This window comes from Belonocnema kinseyi, chromosome 5 (genome assembly GCF_010883055.1).
Source record: "Belonocnema kinseyi isolate 2016_QV_RU_SX_M_011 chromosome 5, B_treatae_v1, whole genome shotgun sequence".
Classification (NCBI taxonomy): Eukaryota; Metazoa; Arthropoda; class Insecta; order Hymenoptera; family Cynipidae; genus Belonocnema; species Belonocnema kinseyi.
The window spans coordinates 97,801,779-97,813,214 of record NC_046661.1 but is presented as its reverse complement, the minus strand read 5'-3'; the positions used below and the strand labels follow the sequence as shown (position 1 = coordinate 97,813,214).

The following is an 11,436-nucleotide window of genomic DNA, read 5'->3' as shown; positions in this document are numbered from 1 at the left end:
TTTGTCAAATGTCCACGTTTTGAGACCCCCTGAATCCGAAAAAAGTTTTTTACGAATGTGTCTCTCTCTTAGTTTGTTAGCACGATAACTTTCGAAAGAATTAACAGATTGGATTGGCCTTTGGTATACTCTTTTAGTGTCCTAAAATAAAGGTCAAGTTCGTTAGCCAACCATTTTGGGTGAAAATTCAAAAAATAAGCGTATTTTGAAAATTTTTGAGACCACTTTTTTTAAAATTAAAAAATTGTCTGTACGGATTATCATATTATTCAATCAGACGAACAATTTATCCTAATGACTTTTTTTATAAAACCAAAATTTACTACAGTTATAGCATTTACAATATTTCAAGACACACAAGAAAATCAACATTTTAAGCCAAATAACGCATGATATGGAAAAATGTCAAGAGAAGAAAACTATTTCTTTTTCAATGTCCTACAAGATTGTTTAAACACCTTTTTGATTTTTTTTTAAAATTGGAAATTCCAATTTTGACAGAATAAAAAAGAATGAAAAATAAAACAATTACATTTTACGGTTAAAATGTGCAAAATGGGTAAAAAGGTGACTGTACAAAAATTGTGCATTTCAAAAAGATCTACAAATTTGTTATAGATAACTTTTTGATAGCATGTATATTATCTGTTTTAATTGTGAAACATGATATTAACAATAAAAAATCGGCCCGCTGCGTGGGCACATTCTCATCACAACTTATGTTTTTTAGTTTCTATTTCGACTCATGTGTGGGTTAACAAAAAATGTACTTTTTTACATTCTCATCATTTATGATTGAGAAAGTATTAGAATTGTCGGAATTGTGACATCACACTTTTTCAACTGATCTCCACGTTTTGAGACCCCCTGAATCCGAAAATCAGGTTTTCACAATGGCGTCTGTCTGTCCGTGCGACCGTCCGTCCGTCCGTAAACACGATAACTCTCGAAAAAATTAACGAATCCAATTCATCTTTGGCACACTTCTTTTAGGTTCTAAAAGAAAGGACGAGTTCGTGAACCAGCCATTTTTGATAAAAATTCAAAAAGTGAGCCCATTTTTCGATAGAAAGAAAATTTTCAGAGTTATAGCGTTATCAAAAAATTTTTAATCAACCGAAAATCAAAACTTGAAGCCGAAAAACGCAAGATATGAAAAAAGTCAAGAGAAGAAAAACATTTCTTTTTGCAAGCCCTACAAAATTATCATAACCAATTTTTGGATTTTCTTCAAAAATCGAAAATTCAAATTTTGATTGCACAAAAAATAATGGAAAATAAAAAATTCCATTTTGTGGACAAAGTATGCAGGATATGAAAAAAGATGAATTAACAAAAATGATTATCCCAAAAAAGAGCTACAATTTTGTTAAGAATCACTTCTTGATAGGACGCGTACTTTTTTTTTATTCGTGAAAAATAATATCGAAAAAAAAAAATAAAATAAAAAAAAATGTGTGGAAAAATGACGAAAGTAGCGAGAAAAAAATCCAACAAAACCTATTTACAAATGTCTGTTAGAAATCGAGCGCGCAGCGCGAGTGTCACTATGAAAATGTGTACCTCAAAGCCAACAGAGCATTGAGAAACTTGATCTTTGACTATACTTAATGAAGTAAACAATTCAGAATATGAAGACGCATATAAATACTGCCATCTAAAAGAGATCTTTTTGATAAAGTTTTTTTCAAGCATTCCAAACGAAAAGAATAAATATTCGAGCTCGAAGCGCGAGGTAACCCATTATCGAGCGCGAAGTGCGAGATTCAACCGTCGCACGCCCTATGCGCGCTCAAACTTGTGAGCCGCGCGCGTAGCACGCGATGAGGATGTGTCCGCGAGGAGGGCAGATTTTTTTTCTTCAAAACCCGTGACTTTCTCAGTGTGGAATAATTCAGTCAAATTTATTTTTCTTCAAGGAAATAAAAATTCCAGGACCATAAGCAAAATTCAAGGAATTTTCCAGATAAATTGAACTTGGGGGGGAAAAAAAAAAAAAACAAAAACAATAAAAGAATAAATCTTACTTCTCAGTGTCATATCGTCGCCTCCGGAAGCGAAATACTGTCCCTTCCATTCGGCACTTATGCTCCTCACCATATCCGTATGTCCAGTGAAAACCATCGACATTGTTGTGGGAAAAGGTTGCAAATCCTTGGGACTCGGGAGCTGTGGCACAAGATCCTCAGGCTGAATTGTCAGCTTCATTTTAATAGCCCGCGGACACAAATAAAGATCCAAACACCTCTGAAATCTCTCTTTAATGTACTTCGGATAAGCAGGAACGTGTCTCAGCGATTCAAACTTCTGCGGAATAAAATGCAATTTCCTCTTCCAAGGAGTGTTCTTATATTTATTATAAGCCTTCATTTCTTTCTCGTCAAATAGATACTCAGCTGGCGGATTATAACTTTCAGCATGACCTGGCAAAAATCTCTTGGGTGCCGGAATATGTTTGTGAATACGACGCATCTCCTCAGCTTGATCGTCAGTATCCCAGAGCATGTAAAACTGGGGTTCCCCTTTTTTCTGCTGTCGCTCCTTTTCCATTTCTTCGGTGGATTTTATCCAGCCCATCTTCAAGGCGTGGACGAGCTTCGAAACCTTCTTTGCCTCGACTTTCGAAGGCACAAAGGATCGCTTGTGTTCTGGGAATTTTCGCAGTGGCGTCTTCATCACTTCTGATGTGAACCATTCAACCCATGGCTGAAGAAAAAGCGAATAAAATTTAACAAATCAAACTCTATTCTAAACATTTTTCTATTTAAAGTTATAAAAATTAAAAAACAAATTAAAGCATTCAAAATCGAACTCTTAAATTTTAAACTTTTAAAATTGAAGTTTAAAAGTTTTTCAATTAGAAAATGTTGTATTCAAATGTTCAATAATTTACACGTATAAACTGGAAGGTACTGACACTTTGTAATTGAACAGTTTTAAATAAATTCACAAATTTCGATTAGGTTCTAAAAATATAAATCCACGTTTACATCTTCAATATTCTAAATTCAAGAATCAATCAATGAACTTTAAAAAAATTTTAAATTATATTATTAATTTATTTTAGGCTAGAAACATTGAAAATTGCAAAATTTAAGTTTTTGAACTCGAAAGTTCTTAAATTAGAAGTTAAATAATTTGCATTTTAAATAATTTGAGCATCTTTTTGAAAAGCTTTGAAATTTTATTTCAAAATTTTGAGAAATCTAGATAATGTTAGAAATTTTTTTCAAATTTCAAATTATTTTTGAAACTCTTTCAGAATTTCTAAATAACTTTTAAAATCAATTAAATTTGTCCTAAAACTTCTAGAAAATCCTCGAAATTTAAAGAAATTTTCTTCAAATTTGGATTTATAAATAACAATTAAACATTTATTATTTGTAGAAAAAATTAGAGTAATTTCAAGAGATATTTAGAATTTTTAAAAAGATTCAAATTAATTTAGAGCTTGAAATAATTTCAAATAATTTAAACGAACCGTGTGCATAGACAAAATTTGGCTATTCGTACGAAAATTTGGGTTCAAATACACACAACCTAATTTAAAACGAAATCATAGTGGCCGTTTTAATCGAAGAAAAAAATTCCCGGTCATTTCCCGGTTCGCAAACATTTTTCACTGCCAATGAAATTTAAAAAATCAAACTATATTATAAACATTTTTTCCATATAAAGTAAAAAACAATAAACAATAAATTAAAGCATTCAAAATGGAACCCTTGAATTCCAAACTTTTACAATCGAAGCTTAAAAGTTTTTCAATTCAAACCTAGTGTATTCAAATGCTCAAAAATGTAGACGTACAAAATTGATGGTATTAACCCTTTTCAATTATACAATGTTAAATGAAATGCAAATAAACTGCAAATTTTAGAACTTTTATAAATTATGGCGTTCAAAGATTCAGATTAAGTTGCAAAAATATAAATCCACGTTAATATTTTCAATGTTCTAAATAAAAAAATCAAGCAACGAACTTTAAAAATTTTCAAAATTATACTATTTTAAAAGTAATTTTAAGCAAGACACATTAAAAATTAAAAAATAGTTTTTTGAACTTAACATTTCTGTAATTAGAAGTTAAATTATTTTTATTTTAAAGTCTAGGCATCCTTCAAAAGCTTTAAAATTTTATTTTAAGATCTTGAGAAATCTAGAAGTGGTTTAAAAATTTTCCAAATTCAAAATTTTTTTCGGAACATTTAATAATATTTTAAAATTAATTGAACTTTTTCTATAATTTTGAGAAAATCCTAAAAATTAAAAAAATTTGAATTTATAAATAACAATAGAACATTTATTATTTGTAAAAATATTAAAGTAATTTTAAAACATATTTAGAAGTTTAAAAAAGATTCGAATTAAATTAAAAACTTGAAATATTTCAAATACTTACAACCAAATTTTAAACAAAATGTCGATTTTTGACGATTTCAAACAAAAATATAGAATTTTTTAAGAATTGTGAAAGACTACAAACGAATAAAAAATTTTCATAAGATTCTTAGGAAAATTGAAAATTATTTTTCACTTTGAAAAATTATGGAAAATTTTAAGGATTTTCAAAAATTGTAGGAAAATTTCTATTAATTTAAAATTATATTTAGAAGTTCTGAAAAAAATGTTTACACACTTCGTTTAAATTACTTGAAATAATTTCAAGTTTTTAATTAATTTTGAATCTTTTCAAAACTTCTAAATATCTCTTAAAATTACTCCATTTTTTCTACAAATAATAAGTGTTCAATTGTTATTTATGCGTTGAAATTTAACAATTTCACTTAATAATTAAAAACTTTTTAAATAGAACAATTAAAATTTTAACACTAAAAGTTTAAAAGCTCTTCGAAAATATAAAGATTCAAAGCTTTCTATGTAAAACAATTCAGTTTTAAATGGTTTTCTTTTAAATATTTGGTTTCAATTTACTCGTCTTAAATAAACAGTGAAATATTCCTAAATATTAAATATTTATTCTTTATCTATATTAAGAAATTTCAAATTAAATGGGATAAAAATGAAATAATTTAGACTCACAATATTTTTAATGTAATAAAAACCTTTAATTATGACTATATTATGATGGATTTATTTTTAAGTTGAAAATAGTAAAACAGACGTTTACATTTTTTAATACATGAAAAAAGCAATAGAAATAATATATTAATAAATTTCATTATAAAATGTAATATAAAGGAAGATCTGAAACTCTGAATTAAAAATATATTATCGATAAATCATGAAAATTTTTATTTAAAAATAAAATTATCGAAATAAATGACATTTTTATAAAAAATGTTCAACTTCAAATGCTTTTAATTTTGAACTGTTTAAATCTTCCAAACTGCACCTTAATTATTCAAGAAAAACTGTTAAAATCGAACTTGGGTAGATTTTTCTTCTGAAAATTCGTAAAATTTCCGGTTTACCGGTCCAGCAGCCAACCTGTTTTTTATAAACAAATCTTCGATTTTAAAAACTTCTAATTTTTAATTTTTGTTCACCTTAAAACTGCATTTTAAAATTCTTTAAATTAAAATATATGCTTAAAAATTAAAAATCTAAAATGGAAAATTATTAAAGTGAAAGATTTTCGAATTGAGCATTCTAAACTAAATTATATAATAATTTATAAAAATCAGAATTTGAAAAATGATTTAAAAAACGGTTGAAATCAAAGTTGGACAAAATTTTTATTCTACAAATTTGGTAATATTCCCAATCAAAAAATAAAAAAAAATTTAGAAGCTTTTTAAGAAACGTAAAAGGCTCCAAAAGAATAAAAACATTTTCTTAATATTCCTAGGAAAATTGAAAATGATTTTTCATTTCGAAAAATTATTTTTAAAAATTTAAAAGGATTTTAAGAGATTTCCAAAATTCTGAATAAAACTTTCACACAAAACTTTTTCTACAAATAATAAGTGTTCTGTTATTATTTCTACATGAAAATTGAATAATTTCGCTTACAAATTGAACATTTTTTAAATAGAATAATAAAAATTGTAACGTTAAGAGTTTAAAAGCTCTTCTAAAGTCTAGAGATCCAAAGCTTTATATGTTAAACAATTTAATTTCAAATTGTTTACTAAATTGCTACATATTAAATACTTTTCCTTTTTCCAATTTACAAAATTTTTTAACAAATGGGTTAAAAAGTGAATAATTTATAGACTGAAACAATATTTTTAATTTAATAAACGCCTTTAATTATGAATAGCTTATTATTAGGTTATTTTTTATGTTGAAAATAGTTTATAAATTTTCAATCGCACCTTAAAATTTTTCTAATGGCTGAGACTTTCGAATTGAAAAGTAACAATCTGGAAATTCATAAACTTTGAACGAATTTTTAATAAAATACATAAATTATGAAACTAAAACTTGAATTTTCAACTGAAAACGATCAATCTAAAAAGAAATAGAAGTTAAATTCTCAGACAAAAAATTAATTTAAAAAAATTGCAACAAAATTGTTAACTACAGTAATATTAAGCTACTTTTACAAATAAAGAATAATTTTTGTTCAACTTTAGATTGCAAAAAAATTGTATACTTAAATTTTCCAATAAAAAATATCAATTTTTAGTCAAAAAATGAATGGTCAGCCAAAGAGATACACTTTTTAAATTAAAATTATGGAATATTCCACTAGAATAATAGTTATATTTGCATTTTAAGTAAATAATAATTTTTAACCAAAAAAGAAACAAATTTTCAACAAAATGGTTACATTTTTAACAAAAAAATTCCTTTTCATCAAAAAAAAAAATAGTTCAATCAAATAGCTCATATTTCAAACATAGAAATATATTTTCAAATACAAAAATACATTTTCAAATACAAAAAAAATCGATGTTTAACAAAATATCTTGGATTTTCATTGGAATAGTTGAATTTTTAATTAAAAAAGATACAGTTTCCACACAAAAATAGATTGGTTAAATTTTCTGAAAAAATAATCTTAAAAAAAAAACAAGCAGAATAAACAGATTTTGACCAAAACAGTTCACTTTTCTACAGATATAGTTGGATTTCTTTTTTTGTTGGAAAAAATTGACAAAATGATTGTTTCTGTATATTTGAAATGGCAAATGATAAAAATTTAATCATAAACTATGATTATATTTTTAGAAAAAAATCTGATAAAAAAATCCCGCAGATTTAATCCCTAAAATTCCTTGGAAATTTTCTAAAAGCCCTTAAACTCCCGTAAATTATCTTGAAAAAATTTCTTTAAAAAAATATTTAAAACTTTGATATTTTCTGAAAATTCTTTTAATCTCTCCAAATCCTTGAAATTTTTTAAAATGGTTTAAAATCTTTGAAAGCCTATCAAATCCTTTGAATATCTTTGAAATTCGGTTTGAAAAACATAAAGCCAAGTTATCAGTTTCAATGCACTAAATTGAAAAATTAATCAATGCATAACATTTTTTCTTAAATTACATTATTTTAAGAAATTGTAAGCTAGAAACATTCAAAATTGAATGATTACATTTTTCTTTTCCAAACTGAAAACTTCTTAAATTAAAAGATATTTTTATTTGAAAAAGTTTAAAAATCCTTAAAATGCTTCAAAATTTTATTTAAAACCCTTGAAACATATACATGTTGATTGACATTAAACAAAAATGTATTTTTTTAAATTTTTTCAGAACTTCTAAAAATCTTTTAAAATTATTCGAATTTTTCCTAAACATTTTTTCTTAATCCTGTTAAATTGAAAAAACTTTAAAATCTTCAGCACTCATTCTTGATAATTTTGTGAATCTTTCTAAATCTTTTTAAATATTTTCTCAAAGTTCATTTTTTCGAAATAAAAAATCATTTTCAATTTTTCCAGTAAATGTTTATTCTTCTATAGCCTTTCAAAATTCCTAAAAAGCTTCTAAGGGCAGAAATTTTGTCATTAAAAATTTTAAATTAATTTTGAATTGGTTCTAAACTTCTAAATATTTCTTCATCAATTCAATAATTTGACTTGCAAATTAAATTTGGTTAAATGGACAATCAAAATTGTAGCGTTCAAAGTTTAGTTTTTTTTGTTTAGTTTTGAATATTTAATTTATAATTAATGATCTTAAATTGACACACAGATATTTAAAAAATATGAAGTAATTGTTTCTTTTATCAATTGAAAATGTTCAAATTGACTTTAAAATTCTTTAAATTAAAATATATGCTTCAAAATGAAAAACAAAAATTTAAATAAAAGATTTTCAAAAATTACCGGTCAAAACACAAATTCACTGTCGTTTCCTGATTTCTTCTGGTCCAATTTTTTATATTTTTATACTTATTTATTGCTATATTTTATATTTAACCCTTAAAGGGCCCACTTCCGTAAAATTACAAAAAGAGCACACTGGGTATAGGATACCCAAGGGTATTCAAACGTGTTCCGTGCCGATGATATTGGATAGATTTGTTTTTTACAAGAAAATCAATTAATGATGTTTAATCTATCTAGTTTAAGGAGAAAAAGGTTTCATAGCAGTTTAAAAAAATCCTTTTTGGAAAAAAATATTTAAAAATACTTTTTTCACTCTAAAATTCATAACTTTTTAAGTATTTTGCGTGATTAAACGATTTTATTGATGCTCAACTGTCTATAAAATTTATAAAAATCAAAATTAAGTGAAAATGGCATAGAATACGTTACATTTTCATGAATTTGGTACGTTTTGTTAAAGCGCAAATAAGTCGCTGGGTACTATACACCCAGAATGCCCTTTAAGGACTAAAATGGTAAACTTACCGCGTATTCGTCAAACTGTGCATCCGGGACCTTCTGTTTTTGTATCCTCGTGATGAGTTGAATGTCCGCTTCACTCAGCACAACATCCTGCCCAGTTTGTGGATCTTTTATCGTTCGCCAAAAATCTGGATCTTCCATCCTCTTCAGAAAATTGTCGAGCTGATCGCCCTTTTCCGGTTTCAAAATCCTCTTTCCGTCCCAATTATATCCAAGATGTGGATAATCATCATACCACTTCATTGGTACATTGCCAATCGTATTTCGAATATCTTCTTCATCCGAACTATCGATTTCGTACTCGTCAGGCACTATACTTGAATTTTCTCCACTACTTTTTCCCGCGATATTTTCCTCGGCTTTAGTTTCCGTTACATTGTCCACAGACTTTAAATTTTTATAATTCTTTCTGACAATTTCGGAATTCGATTTATCTGATTTTTGCTTAGATTTAACTTGATTCAACTTTGCCTTATTTTTGGCTTCTTTAGTTTTTCCTTTCTCCGATCTCAATCCTTTGGAATTGGTTTCTTGAGCTTTAGTTTCTTTTGATTTTATTTCCTTCGATTTTGTGCGTTTGCTGGATTTTTTCGCTCGGGCTTTTCTTGGAATAACTATACTTTCTTCGACTGTTTCTGATTCTTCCGATTCGGATACAGATTCGTTTGTTGAATCCAAGCCCTTCGAGTCAGATTCATTTTCAGAATCGTTTTCCGAGTCTGATTCGCCAGAGGCGTTTTCTTCCTCACTCTCGTCAGCGTCGTCGACATCCTCCTCGGAATCAGTGACTAATTCCAACTCGCTGATTTCACCATCAGAGTCGAAAATTAAGGGATCTTTTTCTGTGTCTGAGTCGGGAATTTCTTCGAGATCCTCTGCCTCCTCGTCACTACTGTCATCCTCATCGTTTACTTCTGATGCTAATAAATCTTCACTTTCCGAATTCTACAAAATCAAATGATCAAAATTTAGAGTCCAAATAAAATAAAATTGTTAAACTCCCGTAATTTAAATTTGATCAACAGCGAAAATTCACACATTGGAAGAATTCTAATTAATTTTCTCATCATTTTTCTATATTTATTTTTATTTATGACGTTTATTCTAAACATTCTTCAACACAAGAGAGCAACACATTAAATAAATGCGGAATTTTCAGCTAAAATGATGAATCTTCAACTAAACTAGTTGAATTTTCAATCAAAAAATTAATTTTTACTTGAATATATAAAGTGTCAACTAAAAGTTCAATAGTTAATTTTGAAGTTGAAAAAATGAATATTCAACTGGAAACATGAATTTTCAAATAACTCTGAAATATTCAATTGGAATACGATAAGTTTTCAGTCAAAAAAATTATTTTCCAGAAAAAAACTAACATTCACCAAAATACTTACATTTTCAAAAAAAAAAAAGTGATGAAATTTCCACAAAAATTGTCAACCTTCAACCGAAGAGATCAAATTTTAATTAAAATTACGGAATATTCAAATGGAGTTACAGTTACATTTTCAGTTTAATTAAAAAATAATTTTAATTAAAGAAGACAATTTTCTATCCAAATTGTTGAATTTTGAATAAGAAAAGATCAATTTTCTACCAAATTGATGAATTTTCAACCAAAAAGATTCATTTTCTATAAAACAGGCGAATTCTTCACAAAATACCTAATTTTGAAACAACTAGTTTAATTTCCAAATAAAAAATATAAATGTTGAAATAATAGTTGAATTTTCGTCCAAAAAAGAAACAGTTTCCACCAAAAATAGATTTTTTAAATTTTCTGAAAAAATATAATTATTAAACAAAACGGATTTTCACCAACAGTTCACTTTTCTACAGAAATAGTTGAATTTGTAGTAAAAAAATTGATTTTCAACAAAGTAGTTACATTCTCAACCAGAGATAAATTTCCAATTAAAATTTCAAAAAAAAACTAACGTTCCCCAAAATATTTACATTTTCAAAAACAAGTGATGAATTTTTAACAAAAATGTTTAATATTCAACCGATGAGATCAATTTTTAATTAAAATTTTGCAATATTCAAATTGAACAACAGTTACATTTTCAGTTTAAGTAAATAATAATTTTCAGCCAAAAAAGAAACAAATTTTCAAGAAAATAGTTAAGTTTTTAGTACAAAAAAAAAACTACTTTTTATCTGAAGGAAAAATTTTTTCTGATCAAATAGCTCATATTACAACCATTGAAATGAATTTTTAATTAAAATGACAAATCTTCAACCAAAAAAATTTAATTTTTAACAAAAGAGTTTAACTTTCAACCAAATTATTTTATTTCAAACCTAAAAGCTGAATTTTCAACTAAAATGATAAATATTTAACTGGATTACTTGCATTTTTTAACGAAAAGAAGAATTTTTAAACAGGAAGATTAACAACTTGCGAAGAAAAAAGATAATTTTGTATAAAAAAATCTATGTTTAACAAAATATCTAGATTTCCAACGGAGTAGTTTAATTTTCAATTAGAGACGATAATTTTTTAACCAAATTATTGAATTTTAAATAAGAAGAGATCAATTTTCTACCAAATTAATAAATTTTCAACCAAAAAGATTACACAGGCCGACAAAATTTGACAAAGGTCCGGAACCAGAGACCAGACCTAGTATACCCGAAGGTTTTTGCTGCGCTGAATCCGAATCCGACCT

General features: G+C 26.5%; 1 protein-coding gene across 1 annotated transcript in view; it reads right to left on the bottom strand.

Annotated features, from left to right (window-relative positions):
• Nucleotides 1-11,436, bottom strand: part of LOC117172766 (ribosome biogenesis protein BOP1 homolog) — a 44,397-nt gene that overhangs the window by 27,858 nt on the left and 5,103 nt on the right. The window contains exons 2-3 of the mRNA XM_033360971.1: nucleotides 8,765-9,706; nucleotides 2,028-2,706 (exon numbers count right to left, since the gene is read on the bottom strand). Of these exons, the coding sequence (XP_033216862.1) occupies nucleotides 2,028-2,706; nucleotides 8,765-9,706 (1,621 nt within the window). The remainder of the gene's footprint in view (nucleotides 1-2,027; nucleotides 2,707-8,764; nucleotides 9,707-11,436) is intronic.